At 54.9% G+C, this 26,380-nt stretch overlaps 3 protein-coding genes across 11 annotated transcripts in view; 2 read left to right on the top strand and 1 right to left on the bottom strand.

The window, feature by feature from the left end:
* Dnaaf1 (dynein axonemal assembly factor 1) overlaps positions 1–6,359 on the top strand; it is a 28,825-nt gene extending 22,466 nt beyond the window's left edge. For all 3 annotated transcript variants that reach the window (XM_013071472.3, XM_087202395.1, XM_021256649.2), the window contains 4 exons: positions 2,687–2,805; positions 4,178–4,237; positions 5,000–5,353; positions 6,039–6,359. In XM_013071472.3, the coding sequence (XP_012926926.2) occupies positions 2,687–2,805; positions 4,178–4,237; positions 5,000–5,353; positions 6,039–6,242 (737 nt within the window). In that variant the 3' untranslated portion in view covers positions 6,243–6,359. The remainder of the gene's footprint in view (positions 1–2,686; positions 2,806–4,177; positions 4,238–4,999; positions 5,354–6,038) is intronic.
* Positions 6,360–6,537: 178 nt separating this feature from the next.
* On the bottom strand, positions 6,538–16,104 carry Taf1c (TATA-box binding protein associated factor, RNA polymerase I subunit C). 6 transcript variants are annotated; one of them, XM_087202151.1, is made up of 15 exons: positions 15,789–16,104; positions 12,465–12,603; positions 11,458–11,539; positions 11,254–11,351; positions 11,092–11,181; positions 10,911–10,984; positions 10,082–10,320; positions 9,868–9,984; positions 9,669–9,786; positions 9,524–9,595; positions 9,246–9,381; positions 9,032–9,175; positions 8,319–8,493; positions 8,051–8,188; positions 6,538–7,971 (listed from the first exon to the last, which is right to left on the bottom strand). In XM_087202151.1, the coding sequence occupies exons 1-15, from the start codon at positions 15,824–15,826 to the stop codon at positions 7,058–7,060; spliced, it is 2,574 nt and encodes an 857-aa protein (XP_087058277.1). In that variant the 5' UTR covers positions 15,827–16,104; the 3' UTR covers positions 6,538–7,057. The 6 variants fall into 6 exon arrangements, with proteins under 6 accessions (XP_087058277.1, XP_087058298.1, XP_087058248.1 ...); XM_087202172.1 differs by having other exon boundaries at positions 16,008–16,102; XM_087202122.1 differs by lacking the exon at positions 15,789–16,104 and adding an exon at positions 12,919–12,943.
* Positions 16,105–19,846: 3,742 nt separating this feature from the next.
* Adad2 (adenosine deaminase domain containing 2) lies at positions 19,847–26,126 on the top strand. 2 transcript variants are annotated; one of them, XM_087201892.1, is made up of 10 exons: positions 19,847–20,403; positions 23,261–23,401; positions 23,704–23,752; positions 23,837–23,961; positions 24,052–24,202; positions 24,281–24,448; positions 24,529–24,758; positions 24,851–25,094; positions 25,338–25,458; positions 25,543–26,124. In XM_087201892.1, exons 1-10 carry the CDS (start codon positions 19,953–19,955, stop codon positions 25,645–25,647), a joined length of 1,785 nt encoding a protein of 594 aa, XP_087058018.1. In that variant the 5' UTR covers positions 19,847–19,952; the 3' UTR covers positions 25,648–26,124. The 2 variants fall into 2 exon arrangements, with proteins under 2 accessions (XP_087058018.1, XP_087058051.1); XM_087201925.1 differs by lacking the exon at positions 23,704–23,752 and having other exon boundaries at positions 23,836–23,961; positions 25,543–26,126.
* The last annotated feature ends 254 nt before the right edge of the window (positions 26,127–26,380 follow it).

The following is a 26,380-nucleotide window of genomic DNA, read 5'->3' as shown; positions in this document are numbered from 1 at the left end:
TGAAATCTACTTGATCTGCCAAGAGGATAGCTACTCCTGGTTTTTTTCAGGTTCCCGTCGCATGGAGTATTGTTTTCCACCCTTTAACTTTCAGTCTATGAGTTTCCTTTTGAATTAAGTGTGTTTCTTGTATGCAGCATATTGTTGGATTTTGCTTCTTGACCCATTCTGCCAGTCTATTTCTTTTGATTGGTGAATTGAGACCATTAAGGTTGATAGTTATAACTGAAACGTATTGACTTGTCATTGCCATGACTTTTTCTTTTTGTTGGGTTCTCCCCCTTTACATTTAATTTCTTGTCATGGCAGATGCATTCATTCTGCTTTGCTTCCTGGGGTTGTGATCCTCAATGTCTGTTCCTAGGATATTGTGTAAAATTTTTTGGAGTGCTGGTTTGGTATGCACAAAGTTCCTAAGGTGCTCTTTGTCATGAAAGTATCTTATTTCTCTATCAATTTTGAAAGATAGTTTTGCAGAGTACATCAATCTGGGTTGGAGGCTGTTTTCTTTCAGGGCTTGGAATGTGTCACTCCAAGCTCTTCTTGCCTTGATGGTTTGTGTTGAGAAGTCTGCTGTGATTCTGATGGGCTTTCCTTTGTATGTGATTTGTTTCTTTTCTCTGACTGCTTGTAGAACTTTGTTCTTCTGTTGAGTTTCTGGAATCTTAACAATTATATGCCTATGTGTAGATTTTTTTTGATCAAGGCTATCTGGAGTCCTATATGCCTCACTTATCTGTATGTCTAGTTGTTTCCCCCTTCTTGGGAAGTTTTCTGCCATTACTTCTGTGAAGAGTTTTCTTTATGTCATCTGCACTCTCTCCTGTTTCTTCATTGACTCCAGTCAGTCTCATGTTATTCTTCTTTGCATCGTCTAGCAGCTGCTGGATTGATTTCTCATGTTCCCTTGTAATTTTGAAGCAATTTTTCTTTTCCTGGTTCATTAATTGCAATCTTATCTTCTATATCTGAAATTCTGTCCTCACATTGGCTCATTCTGCTGTGTCTACTTTCAGTGGAGTTTTTCATGTCCTGGAAATCTATTTGCATCTGTTTTATGGATTCCATTTGTTTCCTATGTTGGGATTCCATCATGTTCCTCAGCTCCTCTCTAGATTTATTAATCATGTCTTACACTAGGAGCACAATCTCTGCTGTTATCTGAGAAATTATTTCTGATTTCATTTTTTCCAGATCCCCTTTTGTTGCCAGTTCAGTGGGTCGAGGTGGTTGAGTATCCGAGTGTTCCATCTCATTTCCCTTTGGGGTTGCTGTAGGTGATCTGGAAGTCTGGTTTTGAGACTTATTTACATGTTTTCTCATTTCGACTGGGGGGGGGGGTGGGGGGGTGAGAGGTGGAACAGGGGCTGGGAGCTGTGGTAGGGATGGTGGCCCAGAAGCCCCTTCCTCTGGGCTGGGAGCGGAGGGACAGAAGGCAGCCAAAAAGCCCTTTCCTCTGGGCCAGGAGTGGCAGGATGGATGGTGGCCCCAAAGCCCTTTCCCTCCCCCATTTTTTAAAAATTTTGAGACAAGTTCTTGCTAGATTGCTAAGTTGTCCAGGCTGTGCTCTAACTCCCGTTCCTCCTGCCTCAGCCTCCCAGAGTGCTGTGATTATAGGAATATGCCACCATGCCTGGCCTTAGTGCTTCTATGAGTTCGGGCTTATTAGCCATTTCCCATATGTTGAATAACATCTGAGGAATCTCATAGCATGGATCTTTGTAGAGAAACAGTTATGTGGGAAATGCAAATGCCTACGGGAACAGGCTGTGGAGACGGGGTGTGTGTGTGTGTGTGTGTGTGTGTGTGCGCGCGCGCGCGTGCGTGCGCGTGCCGTTGTCCTGTCAAAAATTGGGATCAGTGATTCCCTGAAACTGGGACTGGGTGCCAGGTGAGTCAGAAATGAAGAGAAGGAAGAGTAGGCAGAGGCCCAACCACAGAGTACAGAGAGGACAGAGCCGCAGCCACAGCCACTGAGGACAGAAGCTGCTCCAGGGAGCCCGGCCACCCTCGCCAGGTGCTGGCCACTGCTCCTCTCCTGGCTCCTGTGTCCATCTAGAAATTTGCCTTGTTTGGATTTCGCCCTAGGGAACACCTCCGTGGCCCGACCATCCCTGGGCTTCTGGAAGAGTTTCTCCCTGGCAGGGCCACATTTTCCAGAAAGCTTTCCCCATGGAGGCGCTCTGGGCCTTGTGACCCCACAGGCATGGTACTTCTGTTGGAAGCTCTCAGGGCTATTTGCCCTCTCAGCCTCGGGCTCGCTGCTGTCACACACGGTCTCTGTAGTGCCCAGGCCCAGGTGCCCCGCAGGGAGCCTTGGGAAGGAGGGCCTGCCATCCACTCTTCCTGATTCGAACAAATCCTGGGCCCTGGAGGCTGAGGGCAGTGTCCCCTGACTGACGGGAAGGTGGCACAGGCCAGTGGTGGGAAGCTGGCCCTGTTGTGAGCACATTTGTCTTCCTCTTGCTGTGGGTCAGGTCCCCCCTCCGGCTCCTGCTTGAGGGCCAGCTGGCACCTCCTCTTGGGCCTCACTCCAGGTCACAGCAGGGAGGGGCGGCTTCTTCTGGTCTTTTCTCCACGAGGGGCTCAGGGTGTCTGCCACCAGGCCTCAGCTGTGATTCCTGTGCTGTGGCTCATGGGGCTGCTGTTGGCACCCAGGGCTGACCACTGCTGCTGTGTTCCCCAGTGTCAACCTCCTCCAGGGTGCCGGCTGCTGAGGGCGCGTTGGCCACAGAACCTTGTGGGACCGGAACTGAGGACGCAGAAGCCATTAGCCCGGGAACTGAGGAGAAGCTCTTCATCGAGGTACAGGCACACTCCGCCTTGGAGAATGTGTTAGTCTCCACCTCTGTGGTCCTCGCCACCCTCTGCGGTGTGGCCTTGGGGCAGCAGGCGGGGAGACCTGCCCAGGTGGTTCTGGCACACAGCGAGGGCCCAGCAAGTGCTGTTTGCCCAGCTCCAGACAAGTTTTCCCGAAGTCAATAGCAAAGCAGTTGGGGCTATTCATGTCCCCAGAGCCCCATGGGGTCACCGGGGCTTCTCAGAGCCCCTGTCTCCTGCCTGGCAAGCTTCTCTGTCTTACCGGCCGGCATAGTTCTCATCGCCCTCCAGATGCACTGCTCCAGCCCCGTCCCTTGGGCCTGTTGAGTGAATGTCAGACCCCAGCCTCAGGACCCTTCCTTCCTGAAGCTGTCCTCATGGTGACTGCAGTCTGACACACTGGCCGAGTGACAGCCACCGTGGGAACCCATACCCCTGCCGCAGTGTCCCAGGAACTACTCTGACGGGCAGGACAGGGAAGTGCTCTTCAGCACCTGTCACCGCACCCCCCTTGGGCAGCTGGCACCCTCTCTCCCTGCATCATTATCTTGTTAAACTTCTCAACTGGCGTTTCATTTCTCACACCCAAATCTCAAAATTTCAGGACTCAGCGTTAAACTGATCATGGTCAATATCCTCAGGAGGTTTCTAGTTTTCTGGTTCTTTAGGTAAGAAACAAAATTGGACAACTAATCGCTTAACATTTGAGAACTGACTATATATTAGTATCCTGTATTTTTTGAGTTCTTACTCAGTGTGTGGCATTGGTCTAAGCATGATTTGCATTGACTGATGTAACCCTTCTAATTACTCTAAGAGGTGTATACTATTATCCCAATTTTACAGATGGAGAAATTGAGAGGTTACGCAGTCCGCCCAGAGCCACACAGCTAAGAAGCGGCAGGGTGGGAATTCTAACCCAGGCCGCAGGGCTGCAGGGTTCACACATCTAATCACTGTGCTTTTCCCCTGCGTGCAGATGAACAAACACAGAACAAAGTGAAAGATCTACCAGCTTGGGGAGGTACAAAATATCCCACTAGGGTTCCAAGACTCATCTCTACACCGGTACTTTTGATTTGGGTCCCCTTATTTCTCCCAAAATGAACCGACTATGTCTCCAAAATAAAATGAAGCAAAGATGTGGAGATCCTTGGAGCCTGGCACAGCCTGCAAACTCTCACTTTCCTAGCTTAGAGCCCCTGCTTGAAAAGGCAGCACCGGGCTGGTGACAGTGACATCCGCGTGGGAGCGGTGCTCCTCCTCTGTGCCCAGCAGGCCTATCCCAAAGGCTCCCCACACACCGTGTTTCCTGATCTTGCCTGTCTGGTGACCTGTGGCTCGTTGCCTCTTTCAGGACCTGCCTGACTTGGAAGACATTGATGACACAGGCGCACCTCTGGAAGACCAGGACAAGGTTATCAGTACACATTTGTCCCATAATCAGACCGAATTCCACTTTGTTCTTATCATTCAGCACAGTTTCCTCTCTGGAAAAGTCCTGAGATCAAAGAAAGCATTGCATATGCTCACATTTTTGCCTGAAGGAACTGTAGCTATTTGTTCCTGCTTGTTTTAAGGTGTTCTTATTGGCCACTTGGGTTTTCTTGCACATCCATTTTATTGCTATTTGTAATAACTGTGCACTGTACATAATTACTGGAAAGCATTTTCTATTGTTATGGTGCATTTACATGTTCATCTTAGGAAGGTGTTTGACTAAAGCTACAGAGGGAAGGAAAAGGAGAAGTGAGGGAGGTATGAGTGGGTAAGGCCCACGGGCACTTTCCTAATTCACCTGCCCTCTCCCAGCATTACAGGGGCCTGAGGGAAAAGGAAGCATGGGACATCATCTCTGCATGATGTCGCCATCAAAGGAAACAGGTCCTTGTGGCTGTGGTCACCATGGGGCACTGGTGTCCAAGAGCAAAGTTCCAGAGTGTTCTGCACAAGGATGGGCTAAGGCGTGCCGTGTCAGGGAGGGGCCGGGCCAGTGCGGGGTGCAGTGTGGGGTCCAGGGCGGGGTGGGGGGCAGCAGACTGCAGCACTCAGCAGAAAGTGCTGGAGTCGTGTTCCCTGGGGTCACCGCACTGTGGGCACAGAAGAGCTGCTGGCAGGGTGCGGTTTAGAGTGACTGTCGTGAAAGCAGCATGTTGAAACACACCTATTCCCGCAACAGGAGCTGTGCTTTCCGAAGATCGAGGCCGTCTCAAGCATGACTCATGACAGCGGCACAGAGCTGGACGGTACAGCGCTCCCCAGCCCAGAACGCTCACCCACAGGTGCGCTCTCACACATATTCACAGTCTCCAGGGACACCTCAAAGAAGGCCAAGGCACCTTTCGAAGGTATTTTAAACAAAGAAGTGACGAGGGACGTGGAAATCCGAAGTCAAGACACCAAGTCCACGAGACCGCTCATTCAGGAGCTCCTCGACAAGCCCTCTGGCCAAGCACTAGCCTCCCCGTGTTGCCGGAGAGACACCTCGGAGGGCAGGGACAGGGACGGGCCCCGCCTGGAACCTCTTCCCCAGGTGAGGCACCCAGCCCAGGACGCTGGGGTGGAAGTGGGGGACCAGCTGCACCTCGGTCAGCCCGAGAACCCCAGGTTCCTGGCAGGCGTCTGTGATGGGCCGTGAGACCTGACAGGTGATGCTCCTAAGTCCATGACTCTGAAGTGCCCCGGCCCTGTGGCCATGCAGCTCTCAGTACTCTGGGGGCTGCGGAACCTCCGCTTTCCCCTCCTCACTACCCAGCCCTGGCCTTTCCAGACCCAGGCTTCCGGAGGAGGGAGGAAGGGTGGGGGACAAAACAAGGTGATAAAGGCTCGGGAATTTAGCTCAGCAGCACAGCACCTGCCTGGCAAGTGCGAGGTCCTGAGTTCGATCCCTGGTACCCCCCCCCCAAATAAGCAAAAAAAACCAAGGCGATAGCTGGCATAGTATGGTGCTCCAGGGGCAGGAGAACCTGCGCCTGACATACCAAGCAGGGACAGTGCCCAGTGGCCACCCCTTGTGCTGGTGGCTGGCACTGTGGGGCAGCCTGTGAAGCCAGTGAGCGCACATGGAGAACAAATGAGCTGAGGGCCTTTTGATACCTAGATTGGGGTGCCAGGCATGACTTGTTTCTACCTCCTCATGCCCTCCTGATGGAAGGGGAAGTGGGGAGGGACTGGCTCTGCTCCTAGGAATACTGAGTCCTGGTCTCTTCCAACTCTAGGAGACCAAACTGAAAAGGACAAAGCGCAGCCTGAGGTGGCCTCCGAGGAGCCCAGCATGCGGGCAGGCTGGGGGGACGTGGAATTCCCTTTGGACTGAGCCCAGGGTCCCCACCATCGCACCAGCAGTGACAGGAGTGGACACAGGTCACCTCTTCCCCCCAGTGCTGCCGCCTGCTCAGCGTGCTCTGGGGTCTTGGCTGTGACAGCTGCCTGTGTGGCCCTGCCCCCCTTTGTACCCTCGGCCTTCACTGGACGCTCCTGTGCCCAGAGCCCGTTTCCCTGTCACTTACAGGATAAAGTGTATAAACGTCTCGTCAGCATGATGAAAACGTACTATCAGTGTGCTCCCGGACCGCTGTCTGTGCAAGGCATTTGCCAGCTGTGCTGAGGTTTCCCTCCCAGTGGATCAAACCTTAGTGTCCGTACAACCTCAAGCAAGTGTCCCCTCACCCCCAGCAGAGGGGACACCACGCAGCCTGCAAACATGAGTACTCCAGGTCACATTCGGCTGCCAGGTTTATTCCACCCGTGAGCCTGGCACCCAAGTGTTGCCCTCTACAGACACACACGGGACTGTTCTGCCTCACAAGCTGCCAGCCTGCGCTATGCCTGCCCCCCTCGTCCTGTGAGGCCATGCCAGGGAGTGGCTATGGGGCCTTGTGCCACCAGGTCAGACACGTGGGACAAGTGCCCCATTTCCTGAAGTTGAGACGCTGGGAGACACAAGGGCCCTGCTTCCCAGCACAGCCCTGCTGTCTCCAGGAACAGCAGCAACACTGGTTCACACCAGGCCTTTTCCCAGAGGCTTCTGGGTCTGTTTGTAGGCAGATGTCCAAAACACAGACTATTGCTTTGTCCTGATCCTTCAACTCAGCTCCTGGTTCCAGCTGCTTTCTTCTAGGTCTCCAATAGCATTCCAGAGGCAGAAAGCTCTACACCAGGAAGTTCTGTTTGTTTTGAGGAAGGGACAGCTGGTCCACGTTGGAGGACGGGCTCAGTGGGAGCAGCACTGGTGCCCTCAGAAGCCCATCCGTGGCCTCTTCCGGTGGGGCTGAGAGCCAGGGGTAGGAAGCCGGGAGGGTGTGGCTTGGACACTGGAGGCCTGGGAGGGGGGTGTGGGCACATGTCCCAGGGGAGGGGTGCCCTTTGTAAGTGGCAGCTCTGCCATGTAGTCCCCAAGGGTCTGCCACCTCTCTGAGTGGTCACCCTGGGCCCACAGTTGCTGAGCTGACTCCTGGGAGTGTGGGGTCACAGGGGGCTGGGGCCTGAGCTCTGAGCTGTGAGGGGGGCTGCTGGTATCTGATAAGTCCAAGCAGCTGGTGAGCGAAGAGAAGGTGCTGGACAGCGGAGTGCGGCGCTTGGGCCGCTTGGTCTGCTTCCCTGGCTCCGAGGCCTTACCCTGCTGTCTCTTCCACCATGTAGCCCCCTGGCCTTCCCAGGCTGCCTCCAGACGCTCACTGAGCTCATCCTGTGGGCCTGGCTCAGGGGCAGGGGGTGGCTCTGCCCGAGGGAGCAGGCCCAGGTCCCTCTGCTGCAGAATCCGCCCCCTGGCCATGGCCGCCCGCAGAGCCTGAGGCACTTTCCCCTCCACCGGCTGGGGCTCCAGGCGGCCTAGCAGGCGGCGATGGGAAAAGGTGGGTGCAGTCCACACAGGGGATGCAGGCGGCACCTGCAGCAGGGCCTCCAGCCAGCGGCTGCACCAGGCAGTGACCTGGGGGGACCAGGAGGGTGGGGGCCTCTGATCCATAGGAGGTGCTGTTGCCCTGGGTGCAGGGGAGTCGGGCCTGGGGTCGCCAGGAGGCCCGCAGTCTCGGTGGAAACTGGTCGCTGCTTGGAGAGCGAGGTGCTGGTAGAAGATATCCCCAGCTGCCGAGAGCTGGAAGAGCCACGCTGTGGGAGTGGAGGCACTGGGCGGGGAGGCACAGGCCAGACCTGGGGAAGGAATGACGATGACCCGGACCCACAGGGCCTGCAGCCCTCGCAGCCCCGAGCTAGCTCCCCATCCGCGCACCTATGGTTGGCGCTTCCAGTCGCTCCTGCAGCTGCTGGTGGCTCTTGGGCTCCAGCAGGGGAAATGCAGAGAGGCAGTCAGTCAGGGAAGGTAGAGACTGGGGGGGCCCGGCCAGTCGGGGTGCAGAGGCCTCCTTTCCTGCAGGAAGGAGAGAGGAGAGAGGAGAGAGGAGGACAGAGGACAGAGGACAGAGGACTGAGGCCCTGGCTCTGGCCCCCTCCTCCCAAGCCCTGCCCACCTGTCCATGGCCTCGCCCCCCAGGCCTCACCTGTGATATGCAGCAGCTGTACCTGCCCACCTAGGCCACCCAAGAACAGAGGCTGTGGGCAGCCAGGACCGGCTGGAGGCAGCAGGCGGGCCAGCAGGGCGGGGGAGGGGAGGTCATGATTCCACTTAAGCATGGGCACCAGGGGCAGGCGTTCATCCACCAGGTAGAGCGAGAACTGGAGGCCAAGAAGGACACGAGGGAGGGGCCTGGCTGAGACCAGCACAGCTGTATGGTAGCCCTTTCCAGGCCCCAGGGCTCTCAGGATTTCTGCACACCCTGGAGGGACAGCACTCTAAACAGGCAGTGCTGCCCTGAACAGAAGGTGCCTCCTGAGCAGGCAGAGGGATGGACTGAAGGGGCCTCTGAAGAGATGTGCAGCAGTCTCCTCACACAGAAGCCACCTGACCTTCCGCCACCTGGGCCTGTGTTTGGGACCCACCTAACATCTGAGATCCTTGGTGGGGGCAGACCCTCAAGTGACCTTGGAACTCCTCCCCTCCCTCTGCACACTTCGGGACCCGGCGGGCAGGCATCCTGGCCTCGGCACCCCTCCTTGTCTGCAGCTGCTAATCCATAGTGGAGCAAAGCAGGACCACACCGCCAGAGAGGGCTTCCCAGCCTGCCCGCAGGCTCACTGGTCAGGTTCCGTGGGGCTGGTCTGGCTCGCGGCGAGGGGGGTCTCAGGATGGCACAGGGAAGGGGGATTTGCTCACCTGGGTACAGATGAGATGCAGAGTCGGGGGCAGTGACTCGGGGCTGCACTGCCCCGGGTACTGCGTGAGCAGGACACGTTCCCCTTTCTGGCAGGAGGCCTCAGCCCCTGCCCGGAAAAGCAGCAGACCACATCCCGGGGGGCCCTGCGGAGAACAGGTCAGCTGCCCTGCCGCCACTAGCTGGCTCTGCTGCCCCTCAGCCCTCGCCCCATACCTGAGTGTCGACCATCTTCACTCCAGTGCGGTCACCCACAGTCAGCACCCGGGGATGGGCAGTGAAGTCTGCCCAACGCCAGGGAGAAGGGTCCCGGAACACCAGGGTCTCTGGGTCCTTGTAGACTTGCTGCAGCCTTGGGGGGATGGGGAAGCGGGGGCTGACGGCTGGAGGCAGGGCGTGTGTGCTGAGGGGTCGGACCGAAGACCGGTCGGGACACACTGGGGAGGGAGCACGGGCTCTGCAGTGGTGGAGGTTTTTAGGGGGAAGGGCATTACCCATCCTGGGGGGTCCACAGACAGACGGCTCCGGAACGGCTGCAGATGGCCAGCTCCCCAGGGAGGTGAGGGCTACAGGCACACTGTGATTAGCGTGGCCAGGCGCCCTCCGCCTAGGCCCACCTCCCCGCTGAACACCCCTCACCTGAGACTGATCCCCGTGGCCCCCTTCGCAACCCGCAGCACCTGCAGAGGGGCCGGCCGCCGCTGCCTCCTCACCTTCCACACAGCACAGTGGTAGTCAGAGCGCACAGCCAGCAGCGCTGAGGAGGGATGGAAGGATCAGGCCCTGGGGCCAGGCTGCAGGCCTGCCACGGAGGGACAGGGGTGCCTAAGGGCCTTACTTTCTCCTTGGACAGTGTTGGTCACCACCTGGCGCACAGGTCCCTGGAGCTGGATGCACCCAGGGTCCCCAAGGACCTGGGGGTCACTGCCTGAGGTCAGACTGACCTCCTGGAAACCTGAGCCTCTGGCTAAGGAAAAGGGATGAGCTCTGGCCACTGTAAGCCCCAACTTTCTTGCCCTTTCCCTGGACCCCTGCCTGATGAGAAAGGATACGAAGCCTGTCCAGGGCACCGCCAGCTGGGTAGACCAGCTGGCCCACCTGCGGGGTCCTTCCAGGCAGCCAGGCCAGGGTGCCTCCAGTGAAGGCCTCATCCAGGAGCAGCTGCTCCCAGCGCGTGGCCAGCTCCTCGTGCAGCAGCCTCCCCAGCAGACTCGACACTGACTTGCCCAGCACCGGGCCCCCAACGATGGCGAAGCGGCGCAGTCGGTGGCTGAGGTGGGCCCAGGGACACCTGGGGACAGCAGAGGCTCACTGGGGCAGTGGTGAGAACAAGGACTGGGGACCATCCCGAGGGAGGGCAGGCACAGAGCACATGGCCCTCATCTACCTAGTTTCCTTCTTTGGGGGCCACCACCCTGTCCCCTCACCGGGGCGCAGCCACAAGACCCCCACCTGGGCAAGCTGTCCACCACCATGGCACAGTGATTGGTTCACAGCTGGGCGTGAGACCCCCGCCAGGCCAACCAAAGTCCTTTCTGGGACTTTCGGTGCCTCAGGAAGGACACTGACTCTTCCCTTGGAATCATAAGCCATCTTGCTGCCACATGACAGCAGCCTTGCTAGGAATTAAGGCAGGCAGAGGGAAGCAGTGAGAAAATAAAAACATGGAGCCCCGTCGCCATGACTCTAATGCCAGGCCGCAGCTAGGCACAAAGCCCATGGACCGAAACCGCTTTTCCCCTAAGCCAGCTGGAAGGGGTGTGGCTCACGCTGCTGGGCTGGGAAGGAACACGATGGGAGACCTGGATCGGCGTCCCAGTGCCTTCTACATCCCACCATCACTAGGCCTACCTGGCCCGGCCCTTCCCCCTCGCCACTTGCCCCCAGGGCTGGTGTCCACCGAGGTCCTGCAGCAGCCTCTTAGCGCTGACCACTGTCATCTTCTTAGAGCGGTTCTGTGTGGAAAGGCCTTGTCAGGCTCTCACAGCCTGGATTCTGAGCGAGGTGGAGGGGACAGGATGGGAATTGGGGGCTCTTCTCCCAGCCAGCAGGGGTTACTCACCCGGCCTCCCTCCAGTTTGAAATTCTCCAGCATCATCTTCCCCAGGGGACCAAAGGCTATGTCCCCATGATTCCACAGGAACCTGCTGAGCTGGGGCAGGAGAAGCCCGGTCACTACGCACACCCCAGGCCATGTAGTGCCCTCCACTGTGGGACCACTCACCTGTTCAGTGACGTCCAACACGACCTGGGGCTGCCTCCGGTAGCGGAAACCGCCTCGGAAAAGGAGGTCCTGTGCGGTCACACCAGGGTCCCAGGGGTCTGAGGGGAGAGGGAGGTGAGGGAAGGGCAGGGAAGACACAGGCTATCGTGGAGAGGTGGGCTTGAGCAGTGACAGACAGGGAGCTCAGAGGCCTGAGACCCTTACCGGGACAGGGAGGCAGCAGCGGGAGGGGCCCAGGCATCGCTGGCTCCCATAGCAGGGCCTCGGCCAAGTGCGGAGCTGTGTTCTGGAGGGAAAAAAACCACCACGATGACAAGACAATCCTCACAACAACCCTCCAAAGTTGGTAGAGTGTCAGCGTCATTTCACTGATGCAGAAACTGAGGCACAGGAAGGCTGCCACTTGCCCAGGTGACAGCTGATAAAGAGAAGAGCTGCCATTTGAACCCAGGCCGAGTTCGTGTTTCTGATCTCTGCTTGTGCTAGCTCTCAAGGAAGGAGGCCCTGATGCCATTACTGGCTGACCAGAATCCTACCTAACTCTCACTTTCTCCTTCCAGTCCCTCATATCAGGAACCGGAAGCTCATTCCACCTCCCAGAGCTGGGTTGGCTCAAGGGCAGACCAAAGGGCCCGCAACTGAGGCTCCCAGAGGGACTGGCCTTGACTCTTGATTCCTCTTCCTGCCCTGCTGAAACCTTTTATCCGCTCACCCACTTGCCCCTGACTGCCTGTGGCTCAGGATTCGAGGAGGCAGTTCAAGTCTTGGGCGGTCTGTCCTCCCTCCCGCCCCCTTCTGCTGCCTCAGAACCCCCTGGGTTTTGCTCAGAGCCATAAGCACACGGAGTGGTCATTTTACCCACGGGTCCGTTCATGTGATCGCTCATCCTGACCCAGTCCAGGGCAGGGATCACCTGACCCATCCCAATTCACACACAGCGTGCATTATTGGCGCAGACAGGGGCTGCTGAACCTAACAGGATGAGAGTCTGGGGGAGAGGGAGGCAGGCAAGAGGGAGCTACAGCTTCCACTGAGTGATCTATGGATGGCAGTCCCCTTGCCCCCAAAGGAGCGGGTCCTGCGTGGCCTGGGTACTGGCACACTTGCACTGATGCCGCCCACTCTGCACCATGCCAACGGGTATGACTGCTAACAAGGGGACCGAATAAAAGGGCCTAGCCGGGAGCCGCCGGGGCCCCTTCCATCCTCACCTTACAGTCCTGGGGTGGGGACTCTGGCAGGGTCAGCGCGTCTCTCCAGCTGCACATAAAGGACAGGTCGGGGACATCGCTCACACCAAGGGGGCCAGTCAGGAACAATGAGGGGCGGAGGGAGCTGGGGAAGTCCATCCTGGAAAACACCACCTAGCGTCACACCAGCATTCTCTGGACGCATGACACTGAAAAAGACTCCCAGAGTTCCTGGGGAGTGCACAAAGCGCCCTAAGACAGGGATATTTTCTTTGACGAAGCAGTTACTAAAAATCAAACGAATATGCAGCCTAAAGCCAAAGAGTAGTAAACAGAAAACCACCCACCCACCCACGCACGCACGCACGCACGCACGCACGCAATGTGAGGGAGGGGGCGGTGCTGGGCAAGGACCTACTTTCAGTAATGGCAACCAAGGAAAGCCCGCACCTCATGAGGGAGACACCGCACGCACCTGGGAGGCGTTCCAGGTAGAATAACCTGCAAATGCGAAAGTCCTGGGGGAGAAACGCGTGAGAAACAACTAGGAGGTCACAGGATGAACAAGGAGAGTGGGGGGGGGGGGGTGAGGTCAGCTTCTGTCATAGCTCTTATGTACTACAATGACCTGTGCAGACCACACTACATTCATAAGGCTACGCTCCAGTCCCTCCACAGCTAGGGAGTGAATCTCATTCATCTGTCTCTAACTGTCAAGCACAGTGCTTATCAGAAAATGTACCTTGTGTTGAATAAAAATAAACTTACACCAAAGAGCTCTGCTAAATACAAAGCCCTCTAGGAGTACAAACAGCCCCATCATTCCTCTTTTATTACAAAGACAGCAGCATCACTGAACACCAGCATCTGCCAGGTGTGTTGCTCCATGCTTTGTTCTTCTAGTGACTATACTTTGGGCTTCAGGACCCTAAGGGTCAGGAAGCCGTAACTTGCTCAAGTGTGACAGCAGGGACTGCCAGAGCCACACCCTGATCCTCATCGAATTCAGAGCTGGAGTTGTGAGCCACTACTCTCCCGGGCACCAGAAGCAAAACCTGCATTACAGTCTTAGTAAGCAAAAATCTTTCCCCATGGAACTCCTGCTGCATTTTATCCATTTTTTCTGCAACCTCCATGAACATCCATGAACCCTCAGCATTGTGCACATAGCCCCTAACAGTTCAAGTAATCATGTGCCAACAGAAGACTATTCATTCCTCAGGGCATGTGTCCTCTTGTTCTAATTAGACACAAGTGCCACAATTGTAACAAGACTGACACATGCCCTGAGGGGCATGTATTTTTTCCACTTTCACTACCACTACAACTACGACATGAGCTCTTTGAGGACTGGGACTGCATCTGATTCATCCCCGAGTCCCTGCTGTGGTGGTTGCTGTCACTTTCCTTTCCCTAACAGGAGGGAACAGTTGCCAGGGATGGAGGAAGTGCTCAGTGAATCCTTGTGAAAAATGTGGCTTTCACAGGACAGCACCCAGCCCTCCCAGAGATAGCTGCATTCCTGATAAACTGGAAGACGCACAGAAAAGGTCTTCTGCTGCCTCTGGGCTCCAAACACACTGATCTCCTTTAGGCTCTTCCTTGCCATGCTATTTCTCACCACAGGGCCTTTGCCCATCCTGTCTCTGCTTGGTAGCACCAGCACGTTCCCAACTGCAAAGCCCTTTGGCTCTTGAGTTAGGGATGCCTCTCCCAGTTCCCCAACCCCTGGCTCACGAGGTAGGATAGAATAAAAGATAGGTAGAAAGGAGACAAGGGAAATCTTAACTTCAAAATTGTACTTTAAAAAACTTGCAGCCTTAGGACACAACCAAAGTTACCCAAGGTTATAAATTTTTTTGCCCCTTCCAGGATGCTCACTCCTAAATTCCTAAGCCTTAAAAAAATACAACAGGCCCATGCTTTCTTTTACCATAGATCCATAAATCCCAGGACCTCTATCCTCAAGAACACATAAATATGCCCACCCTGATCCTAATGCACCTCTCCCCTGGAACGCCTACACTCCCTTCTAAGTGCGTACGTCTTTAGTTTTGCTTAGTAAACCTATCTATTCCTCTCAAAGTCCAAGTCTTGAAATGCTCTTCCAAGACAAGTCAAGAACCTAGGGCTGGGGATTTAGCTCAGTGGTTTTGCCGCCTGCCTGCCTGCCTTGCAAGCACAAGGACCCGAGTTTGATCCCTGGTACCAAAAAAGAACCTACACTGTGGGTGGGGACAGTTGAGGTCCCCAACTCCTCTTTAGGGGGACCTCCTAGTACTTTAGGCAGAAGACACCAGGCTGCTGGGGTGGGACTGGGCCCAAGGTAGAGTCAGAATGACCAGGCTGTGGTCAGATAAGAAGAGGTCAAGCAAGAGTAGATAAGAACCAGATGGACAATTAAGTCCAGGGACTTAACAAGCAAGGTGATGGACGGTCACTATGACAACTTCTGCTCCTACATATCTGGAAAATGTTTTTTCTTTCTCACTTTCTTTTTTTAATAAACCACTTGGATAGGATAGAGGCCCAGAAGCACTGCAGATGTACCCTTGCTATGTGCCTCGACTCTGGCTGTAGTTCTATAGGTTGAACCACAGAAGTCTGAGCCCTGGTCATTCTGGTATAAAAACTCCTAGACAAAAAGTTCCCATGGCAGCCCACTTTTTGATACCCTCCCAACTCCTGGGAGCTGTTTTTCTATTCTTTTTTTTTTCCTTTTTCTATTCTTGATTCCTCCTTTCAACTTCATTCTTTGACCTCCTGAGACGTGGACCCAAATCCCACCATTACACTAGACCCTGCCTGATGACACTCCCACTACACCCTGTCTCCTCCCACCAGAGTGTGTGTAGCAAGCTGTGATTGGAATTTAAAAATGAAGCTGTCCGATTAAAACTGCCCCAACAAGCCAGGCGTGGTGACGCACGCCTGTAATCCCAGCACTCCCGGAGGCTGAGGCAGAAGGATCGCCGTGAGTTCGAGGCCAGCCTGGGATACATGGTGAGTTCAGAACCAGCCTGAACTACAAAGGGAGACCCTGTCTCAAAAACAAACAAACAAACACACAACAAACAAACAAAACTGTCCAAACAGGCCCCTTACAAAAGGAACTGTATAGTCTCCCTAACCCTTAGTGATTCCTACAATGGCAACAACCAGTACACAGAAGTACATAAATATGAAAGAAGGACAAATCTAGGAATGGCTGAATGGGAAGAGAAAGGTTCCAATAGCCCAAAACAAGCCCAGGCAGGCGAGGGCGCCTCAGTAAAGCCCCCCAAAGCAGCCCCGACTACCCCTGGCCGGCTTCCCGCCCCCGCCGGAGCTCCCCAGGTCCTACACCTCCACTCCAGGGCGGCAGAACCCGGCTGCGCCGGCATCAGCTCCAGGCGGAGCACACGTGGGCCTGGAACAGGGGACCGGGGTTCGGACCCCGCACCCCCGGCACCTCCTCGCGCTCTCGAACATCCCAGACCCGCGCCGAGTCTGCGCGTGCACTTCCGTGGCCGCACTTCCGTGTGCTTGTCGGGGAAATGGACTACCCCGAGACACTCGCCTAACCTTCGTGCCACAAGGGAACCCGAAAGCAGCACTCCATCAACGGCACTCACACAGAGCCCGCCCCAACAGCAGCAGTGAACGGCCTTCCGTTTTGGGCCGGAAGTGCTCCCTGGGTGACAGGAACTCCCGCCTCCCAGCCCGACCCCACGAGCGCCCTCGATCTCCACCTACCGAGTGGAAGTGGAACAGCAGTAGAAATAAATTCCATCAAGTTTTAGAATTGGAGGACCGGGATTGACTTTGATTCAAACCCCACCTATGCTTCAGCAACTTCCTATCTGACAGAGCGGTTGTGAGGACTAAGTTAATTCACTCAACAAACGCTGAGCACCTACTGTAACCCAGGCACTGTATTAGTCTTACATACCTTCCTGATTGTCCTTAAATGCTAAGGAGCTGGCTTTACAAATAAAGACACAAACGCCCTTGGATGTGAGGCTGTCCCAGGGATGCCCAGGTGGAATAGCTTTAGGCAGTGGTTCTCAAACTAGCGTACATCAGCAGCCCTCTGGGTGGTTCTTAAACTCTGTCAGATTGAGGTTGGAGTGAAGACTTCCTGCTTCCTGCCACTCCCCCCGCGCACTGGGATTAGGGTTAGGGTCTCCTACATACTAAGCAAATGCTCTCCTACTGAGCTATACTCTCAGGAGCAACCCCCAGTTACCCCCCCACACAGAGTAAGTCTTGTGCCCCGCCCCCAGACTAAGTTACCCAGGCTGGCCTTGAAGTCATGATTCTTCAGCCTCTGCTTCCAGAGTAGCTGAAATTTAGAGGTGTGCACCACCACATCCAGCAGGGCCACACTTTAAGAGGCACCATCCAGTCACAGATCTTACCATTATCCTAGCCCAGGAGTTCTCTAACTTCTGTGTGCACTGGAAGCATCTGGAGGCCTAGTTAGGACTGTTTGCTGAGCCCCACCCCAGAGTTTTTGATTCAGTAAGTCTGGGACATGGCTCAATTATGTGAACTTATAACAAGTTCCCAGGTGAAGCTGATGCTACAGGGTCCACACTTTGAGAAATGCTGTATTAAAGGATCAATTTGCAGATTCTCAGCTTCTATCTCTGCATAGTTTCTACTGGAGGACGGTGCTTGGAATCTGATGGTCCGTTCCCATCTTCCCTTTCCCAGGTACTCCCTTCCCACCATGGAGTATTGGCCTAGGATGCCACTGAACAAGAGGGAGATTCTAAAGAGCAGACCTCTTATGAGAAAGAACCCTTATAAGACTAAGTAAAGCAGGTTCAGTGAAGAAAAACAACAACAACGATTGAAGGGTGTAGTAGGGAGATTTGGGGAGCTATTATTTCTTCAACAGAGCACTGGTTACATGAATATGGGCAGTGTGTGAAAATTCAATGAATGATTTATATATGTAACATTATACTTCCATAAAACATCTTTTCAAGAGAGAAAAGAAAAGAACACTGCTAGCCATGATGCCTTCTCCCATCAAGACTTCAACTCTTGGTTAGGCTATGGATTTTTAACCAGCTACCTTGGAATTGAGATGTCTCCCTACAAGGTCAGGAAATCTGTCTGGAGAAGTCCCTCGCAGAAGTTGTTGTATCCCTAACAACTAGAAGAGCAAATTTTCCTTAAATATTGAGTCAGTGAAGAGGTAATGAAATGGGATGGTTCTCCTGGAAAAATGTCAGCACACTTGTTTAAATTGAAAGATGAAGTCAGGCTTTCTGATGGGAAGTAGGTCTGACTTAGCTGACTTGTTTGACTCAGAGCATGAGCTTTGCCATTCCATTATCTGGGTCTGCATTTTTCCTAAGTGGAAGAGCTAAGATGCCATTTCCATGGTTTGGGTAAAAATATATTTAAAGGATGACTGTACCATATAATAAGTCAGAAATTACATCTTTGTAACCAAACTTGTGATGAAAGAATCAGGGTCCATAGGTTTTTCACAATTATTTGAGGGTGTATGTCTGCAAAAAATGGGGGGGACACTTAAATCAGTTTCCTGTTGCTGCTGTAACAAGTTACCACAAACCTAATGGCTTAAGACAACCCAGTATCTTACAGCTCTGAAGGTCAGAAGTTTAACACAGGTGGCACTGGGCTCAGGTTAAGGTGTCAGCAGGGCTGTGCTCCCTAAGGAGGCTTAAGGTGCGAATCCATTGTCTTCTTTTTCCAGCTCCTGGAAGCTGGCTTCATTCCTCATCGAACCCCTCCTTCCCTCTTCAAAGCCAACAGGAGCCAGTCACATCTTTCTAATGAGGCTATCTGTGTGGCTGTCTCTCTTCCCTACTCTAGGACCCTTGTGATTACACTGAACTCACCTGGATAACCCAGGACTGGCGAAGCCCAACCAACCTCCAATGCTGCTTGACAAAGTTCCAGCTGGGGGAAAAGGAGGGTGGAACACATCGTACCCTCATGTTTTATTTTTTCTTGCCCTAATGTTTACAATTGTTACTTTGGTCACAGGAATCATTGTATTTGTGACTAACAACATATTCTCCATGATGCAAATTGGCAATGTTGTAGTGAAATCTGATCTTGCTCAAAAGTCCCAAATTCCTGTTTCTCTTAGTTTTATTGTCACACCCACTTCTAAAGAAACCCCTCCTAAAAATCCCTCTGTTTTCCTGACACTGTAACTCCTTTCTTCTATTGATGACTTTCTTTTTACTAAAGGGGTCTTATAAAGAGATTGAAAGGACAGATTTTAGATGTAAGACACAGTGGAAAATGGGAAATAGAAAGAAAGTTAAGACAGATAAATACACTAAGGAGGCAAGTTACTCAGCTTTTCTCAAAGTACTGTAAACATTTCCTGCTCATGGACCATGAACCCAAATAACATTTAAGCAAGATGAATAAAGGTATAGAAAAAATAGAGAGCTAATAGCAAACTATATTAACCATTGTGCAGTTTCTCAAGGGCCAGCTGACGACCACAAGTTTGACATTTAATTAACTAAATCTTGCTTGTATCCCCGCTGATATAGAGATTTTGATTAAGTTACTTTCTGTTCTGCTTAGGTGTGGGTAAATAAGGGGACAATTGTAATTTTTAAATGTATTCATGATGTTCAATGAAATGAATCAGCTTAGGAAAAATATACTTTGTTTAGTAAAAAATAACCTTTATTTCTATAGAAATTGCTAAGGCAACCTAAAATGTAAACATGTTCTGCCCAATGCCTCCTGGCCATTGCTTAAAGATATAAAAATAAATCAGACCCTGAGACTTCTCAGAGGGAACCTGCACATTGCTTGTGAAGGTTCTTTTCTCACTCGCCGGCCTGAGACCTCTCCCCTTCCTACCCTGCATCGACTGCAGCTGGTCTGCGGCACAGGACCATCTCTGTTTCGGCTTGTGTCTGGATGTCCCCCTAAAGCCTCATGCGCTCACAGGTGGAACTCTGGGAGAGCTAGTTTTTGGCTAGCATGCACTTGCTTTTAATTTAAGAAAGGCCTGAGGTGAAGTTTTGCAGTAAGGATGCTAATAATTCAGTGGAGCTGCTACAGTGTGCACAGTTGCCCTTGGCGGAGGAGGACCCAGTCTCAGGAGAAGTGGCTAGATAGAACTGTGGTTTGGGGGTGTCCTGGGGTAGAAGCCCGAGTGTGAGTCCTACAGAGCATCTTCTCCTGCTCTTCCTTTATCCACCCACGGCTAGAGAAGAGGCAGATGCAGTGACACCCCCCCCACACTCCACCCCACTCCACCCCACTCCCACAGCCCCGCCCTGCAGCTGGAAGTTGGTCGGGTGGCTCCGCAGTTCCAAGGTCTGCACTCTTGCCTTCCCATTGGTCAGTCATACCACGCCCGCCCCAGCTCTGTACACCCTCATTGGCCAGAACTAGGTAGAGGCGGAGCTTGCTATCAGGCACGTGCTCACCACGCGGGAGCGCTGGCGTGTAAAAAGCCGCAGGCGGCACGAGATCTCGTCTCCTCCATAGTCAAGGCCTTCGCTTTCCGCCATGGCTTCGCCGGCCGGCACGGGCACTGGCGCCGAGGATGTCGGCCGCAGGAAGCTCCGCCTGGCAGCGTCGCTGCAGATCAACCCCCCACGCAGCGACTGGCGGTCGTCAGCCAGCATGGGCTGGGATGCCTGGGGATCCCCGGCCGCCCGCAAGGCTGAGGAGGACGTGGAGGGGCGTGAGCAGCCCCAGGCCTCAGCTGCGGCGGCAGGGGACTGTGGCCCGGAGGCCGGGGCCAGCGGTGGCGGCGGGAAGCATGGGACCACACGGGCTGGGGACGACGCGAGGGTGTCTGTGCCACCCACAGGGCTGGCGGGGGACCTGCTGAAGGTGGCCGGGCAGCTGAGATTGCCGCCCGCGGACCCGCCCCCCGGCCAGGCCGTGGCCTTGCTGGCGCAGTACGCTGCGGGGCTGGGCGCCACGCTAACCTTCCACGAGGACCCTGCGGCAGGTGAGGTGGTGACAGAGACGGGACTGGGAGGGGAAGGGCAGCGTCTCCAGCTGGGGTCCAGGGCTCATGGGTGACTTGCTGAACCCAGGGGACACGAGAGAAAGACGGAGTTAGACCTGAGCCTGGGACCTTCAGGGAGGCGGTGGGGTCGCAGGGTCCACCAAACATCTGCTGAGGTCAGATGTGGCAGGATTATGGCTAGATGAATATTATTATCTTCTGCACACTTATTTTTGAGACAGGGTCTTGCTAGGTAGTTTAGGGTAGCCTTGAACTCACTGTGTAGCCTAGGCTGGTCTCAAACTTGCATCAATCCACCTGCCTCAGCGTCCCAAGTGCTGGGATTACAGGCATGTGCCACCCAGCATCTACACACTGTTTTAAAGGTCCAATTATATGCAGTTTCCCTTGCCACACCAGTGTAGGAGATTCCTGAATGAGGCCTGGCCCATGACTTAAAGATTTTGTTGTAGTCAGCAGGATTTGGCAAAGGAATACATTAAATACAAGACATATAACTTATAAGATTATTTTATGATAATTACCCAAAAAGTCAAATGCAAAGGAGTGCAAGAGATTAACCACACACTAGAAGCCCAAAGAATTCAGCTGAGGGCCTGGATCCCAGAAGCTTCCCACACAAGTCCAGCTAAAGGCTTAGTCCAAGGCAATGTCCTCCTCGAGTCCAGCCAGTGGCCTAGAGCCCATGGCGATGTCTCATGCTTGTCTGTACTGAGGGGCTGCACCTGGAGGGCTCAAAGGCCAGTGGTGGAAGCTAGAAAACCTATGCCAGTGAGATGAAGGATTTGTGCCACCAGGCTGAGAGATCTACATTGGAGCCAGGAAGTGATGCTCACAGTGAAGATCAGAGCTCCCCTGACGAGAACAGCAGCCATTCCCAAGGACAGGGAGGCCTGAGCTCCTCCGATGAGAACAGCCTAGTTCCCATCAGGAAAACCATCCGCAGCAAGCTTCTCCTAGAAAAATCAACAGGCAAAGGGACTCCAGTTCTTTTTATGGCGATTGGTAACAGTCCTCAGGTGGATCCTTCACGCCTAGACCGCGCTGATTCAGTTCAGCTGGGTGGTACAAGTGGCCCATTAGTCAGTCCACCACAGATAGTGAACACAATTTGGTAAAGGCAATACTATACTGTACACACAGCCTAAGAATAATCATGACCAGTCCTTTTCTCTTCCTGAGTACAACCTCTAGCTCTCCAACTCAAACAGAGCCCCAGTGTGAAAGTTAATTTCAGACCCCATGTCTAGGGGCTCTGCACCCCTAGACATGGTAGTATATATTTCTTAAAGACATGGAACAGAACTACAGTACAATGATCAACTTGTGGAAGTTTAATAAACGCTATCATTTAGTTGCCATAGTCACTTCTTCTGTTTCCCTTTCTCTTTTCCCTTTCCTGTTGTCATTGTTTCATGGTCCTGAGGATTGAACCTTGGGCCATCACACTGAGCTACATCCTCAGCCCTTTTTAAAATTTTAATTGAGATGGGCTCTTGCTAAGTCAGTAAGTTGCCCAGGCTGGGCTCAAATCTGTGATCTTCCTGCTTCAGCCTCCCAGAGTGCTGGGATTCCAGATGCACGTCACCACACCCATTCTCACACTCACGTTTTCCCAGTTTGTCCCAGCAGCTCCATAAGGGCCGTTTTGCCCCCTTCCCAGCATGACATAATGCACTTGGCCATCACACTTATCTTTCTATCTAAGACAGTTATTCCCTCTTATGTCTTGCATGACCTTGCTCTTTTTAATTTTGATTTTTCTTATTACTGCATGTTTGCAGTACATGATGATTCCATCCGTCATGGGGGAGTTGATGCATGTACATGACACATCTTAATTCTTTTTACTTCCTCTTCCCCTCCCCTCCACCTCCCTCCCTCCCTCTATCTCTCGGTGTCTTTGACCTTGATATTTTTGAAACGTAATGCCCAGTGGTCTTGTCAACTGTCCTTCAGTTTGGACATCTGTTTTCTCAGAATCTGGTCCAGTCTGCATTGTAATGGTGGCCATGGGGGTCTTAGGATCTCAGTGGGTCTTTCAACTGGCAGTCATGAGGGTAGGGTGGAATCCGCCAGGTGTCTTTGCTTTCCTCTTTGTGCTTAATAGGTCATCTGAAGGGAAGCATTTGGAGCCTGTGTAAATATCCTGTCCCATAGCACAGTTACTTTGTGGTTTTAGCCTCCAGACGCAATCATGCCAAATTCAGTTGCTGCAGTGGCTGCCGCATGGTGGTTTTCTAGAGGCAGCGTTCTTTCTGTGTTCATCTACGCTGTACTTGCTGGTTTTGTCACCCTTTGGGTTGGTGCATCTCAGTGCCGAGGGGGGTCCCTTCCTGAAGGCCAGGCCTCTGGAGAGACAGTTTAGCAGCAAGTACCATGAACTTTAAAATGTTCTGGCCCTTTGACCTGTGACCCCAGTTCTAGGATTTTCATCTGTCTTTGTCCTGTTATAAGCAACACATGAAATGATGGTGTTGGAGAGAAAAATCTTCCAAATTTGGGGTCCCTGGAGGAGGAAGGAAATAAAAGGATGTGCCTGGCAGCCGGCAGGAAGCTGTCTGGGAGCTCAGGTCCTGGTCCTGAGACACAGCACAGGCTCGGAGGTGGACCTGGACTTGGGTCCTGGCCTCGCTGGGCCAAACTGCCTGCCTTCCTGTGCTTCCCCACACAGTGGAGTCACGGCAGCTCTGTCCACAGAGTCCCCAGAGAGGGAGGGTTAGGGCTGGTCCTTACTCTGGTTGTCCTCGAGCAGGTGTCAGCAGGGAGCCTCAGCGAAAGTGGCTGTGGTGGCCCTTCCTAGAAAGGGCTCCTCCCCCACACCTTCCTTCCCCAGGTCCTGGCTCCCCCTTCTCCGTGTGTGCAGAACTGGATGGGATGGTGTGCCCCTTGGGCACTGCGAACACCAAAGTGGAGGCCAAGCAGCAGGCGGCACTCTCTGCCCTGTGCTACATCCGGAGTCAGCTGGAGAGCACAGGTAACCCAGCCCCTGGGCAGGAGGTGCAGGGTCTCAGTGGTTAGGAGGAGGCGGAAGCGGCTCTAGGCTGTGTGTGGGCCAGGTAGTTGCCAGGACCATCTGGCATTCCCGGCTAGGGAACTGGGCTGACCCCTGCTCTGGGGTCCTTGGAAGTCCTGCCCGCACTGGGGCCAGCACCACGAGCGAGTGGAGCAGCTTGGGGACCTTTCTGTCTGGAAGTGGCAGCTCTTCTCCTTGGCTTCTGGAAGGGTGGGAAGTCAGGCCTGGCACCCACGGCAACCAGCTCCCCTTGCCTCTTTCAGAGCCCCGCGAAACCCCCTGCCAGCCTACGGTCACTGACCCAAGCAAAGATAGGTTGGCTCTTGGCCCAAGCCCCAGATCGGGGAGGCAGGCAAACCGGTGGGCCCCACTGCTGCCCTTTGGCCCTTGTGCAGAGGACATCCTGCCCCACGAGCAGCGCTGCGCAGCCGTGGTCAGTGCCGGCTTGGACCGCCTGCTGGGCGATGACTCTCCCTACAGGGCCTGCATGGGGACAGTGGCTGCAGTCATCCTGGAGCACGGTAGGGTTCACCCCATCCCCTGCCCCACCTTGGCCGGCCCCCTTGGGCCCCTGCCCTGGGCTGAGCCTTTTCTGCCTCCTCCCTGCACAGAGCTCCCGGGTGCCAAGGGCCACACCAAGGAGATCTATGAGCTGGTGGCACTGGGCACAGGCAGTGGCACCTGTGCCAGCTGGCTGGAGTTCTCGGGCCGGCAGTTGCACGACTGTCATGGTCTGATCATCGCACGCCGGGCCCTGATGAGGTGAGGGTAGGTGGGTCAGGCTCTGCCACAGCCCTGGGGGGACAGTGGTCCCAAGTCGTCCTCTGCCTGTCACTCCAGGTTCTTCTTCCGGCAGCTGCTGCTGGCCACGAAGGGGGGCCCCAAAGGCAAGGAGCGCTCTGTGCTGGCCCCCCAGCCTGGGCCCGGGCCCCCTTTTGCCCTCAAGCCCCGGATCTTCCTGCACCTGTACGTCAGCAACACTCCCAAAGGAGCAGCCCACGACATCTAGTATGTGGGGTCCCCGAGGCAGGGGTCCCCAGCTTGGCTCCCTGAGGAACCATGGTCAAAAAATGCCCTGTCGTCTGCAGCCTCCCGCCGCCCTCGGAAGATGGCCTTCTGCTCAGCTCCTCCTTCCGCCTCCAGGCCCACATCTGCGGGCAGTTGAAGCCGGTGTCCTACGTGGCGCACACACTCCGAGACACCCATGTGGGCTGCCTGTCAGCCAGCGACAAGCTGGCGCGCTGGGCAGTGCTGGGGCTGGGTGGCGCTCTGCTGGCCCACTTCCTGCCCCCACTCTACGCCACCAGCCTCATCCTGGGTAAGGGGTGGGAGGGGCGTCAGGGCAGGGAGCAGGCCCTGGGGACTTGGGGTGGTGCTGACTCACGCTGTGTCCTGTGCCTCTGCCCCCAGCTGATCCCTGCCATGACCCCCCGACTCTGAGCAGGGCCATTCACGACCGGCCCAGCCTAGACAGCACCTCGGGGTCGTGCCTGCCACCTCCCTACGTCCGCACCACCCTGCACCTGTTTTCAGGGCCCCCTGTGGCCCCCTCCAACCCTGTCTCCAGCGCCTCCCACGGCCTGAGCCTCAACTGGAGCCTGGGGGACCCTGACGTGGAAGTTGTGGATGTGGCTACTGGCCGCGTGAAGGCCAAGTGAGAGAGGCTCCATGGAGCTGGGTTGAGGGAGGTCTGGGTGGGGGGCTCCCCACTCCCTGCTGGGGGGCAGTGAGAGCCTGCGTAGTTCTCACCTTGGCTCAGCCCCTCACAGGGAGTGGCAGTGGCCAGTACCCTGTGGCTTGTGATAGTGCCACATAATGAGAGTGAAGAGTGGGCCAGGCCTACTGTGCTCTTCCCTTAGCCTCTTCATGTCCCCCTGACCTCCACGCGTCCTCTCAGGGCCACGCCTGGGCCTCCTTCCCGTCTCTGTAAGGCTGCCTTCCTGCGGGCCTTCCGCCAGGCCGCTGCTGCTCTGGGTCAGCCCCACCTCCTGGCCCTAAAGACCTATGAGGCTGCCAAGGTGGGTCTTCTTCCCCCCGCCCCTCCCCTAGACCCTCTGTGCCCCTGCAAGGGCCCTCTCACCTCTCCTGCCCTCTCCGTCCAGGCTGGACCCTACCAGGAGGCTCGCCAGCAGCTGTCACTCCTCCTGGACCAGCAGGGCCTGGGCTCTTGGCCTTCCAAGCTACTGGTGGGCAAATTCGGGAGCTGAGCTGGACTTTCAGGGGGCTGAGATCCTTGCAGAGCTGCAACCCCAGGGAAGGCCCTTTGGGAGCAGGGAGGGCGTGGGGTATGCCGGGTGAACTGGGTCGGGGCTGCAGTATGGGGTGAGGGCTGCTGCCCATTTGGGTTCGAATAAAGAAAAGGTTTCTGGTGTTTCTGGGTATGTGCATGTTGTGGGGGAGCCAGAGGCCAGTGGGATTGGGAGGAGTGTTTCACCTCTCTTTGAGAAGCCTCACGTCTGCTGGGCTCTCACCTGGATCCCCTCCTCCCAGTCACTGCACTGTTGTGGGCACTAGTTGACACTGGTGGAAGCAGCTTGGAGGAAGGTAGGTTCCCTGCCCGCTGCTTGTGTACAGGGCCGTGGTGGAGCCCTAGCTGCTTCCAGCAGTGTGGGTGCAGGGCCACTCACTATGGAGACTCTGATTCCTTCCTGTCCAGGGCTTGGACCTGGGGCAGCAGCAAGGGACACGTAGGCCCATCCTGGCCTGTGGAGGAAGCCCTATGGGTCTGAGCAGCCCCAGGCTGAAGGGTGCAGGCTGGGCAGTGGCTTCAGCAGTTCTTGTCCCAGACCACCCAGCTGTTGGAACTGGGAAGGTCCTGTGGCTTCCAGAGCCTGCCTGCTCCTCTGTGGCGAGGGACAGTGCTCCTCCAGCTCCAGCTCTGTACTTCTTCCTCCCCCCTCTCTGGGGTCCTGGTGAACCAGGAGGGTGGTGGGTGCTCTG

This window comes from Heterocephalus glaber, unplaced genomic scaffold (genome assembly GCF_053883595.1).
Source record: "Heterocephalus glaber isolate CG9 unplaced genomic scaffold, H.glaber_assembly_v1.0 deba00000071, whole genome shotgun sequence".
Classification (NCBI taxonomy): Eukaryota; Metazoa; Chordata; class Mammalia; order Rodentia; family Bathyergidae; genus Heterocephalus; species Heterocephalus glaber.
The sequence above is the reverse complement of the archived record's forward strand: the minus strand, read 5'-3'. Positions and strand labels throughout refer to the sequence as shown.

Coding starts and splice junctions, on each gene's coding strand:
- Adad2 (XM_087201892.1), top strand. CDS start 19,953: ATGGCTTCGCCGGCCGGCACGGGCACTGGCGCCGAGGATGTCGGCCGC. Junction 24,759..24,850: donor CGCCACCAGCCTCATCCTGG/GTAAGGGGTGGG, acceptor CTCTGCCCCCAG/CTGATCCCTGCCATGACCCC. Junction 25,095..25,337: donor ACTGGCCGCGTGAAGGCCAA/GTGAGAGAGGCT, acceptor GCGTCCTCTCAG/GGCCACGCCTGGGCCTCCTT.
- Taf1c (XM_087202151.1), bottom strand. CDS start 15,826: ATGCCGGCGCAGCCGGGTTCTGCCGCCCTGGAGTGGAG. Junction 12,604..15,788: donor TCTGCCGCCCTGGAGTGGAG/GTGTAGGACCTG, acceptor GGTGTTTTCCAG/GATGGACTTCCCCAGCTCCC. Junction 9,382..9,523: donor CTGTGGACCCCCCAGGATGG/GTAATGCCCTTC, acceptor CATCCCCCCAAG/GCTGCAGCAAGTCTACAAGG.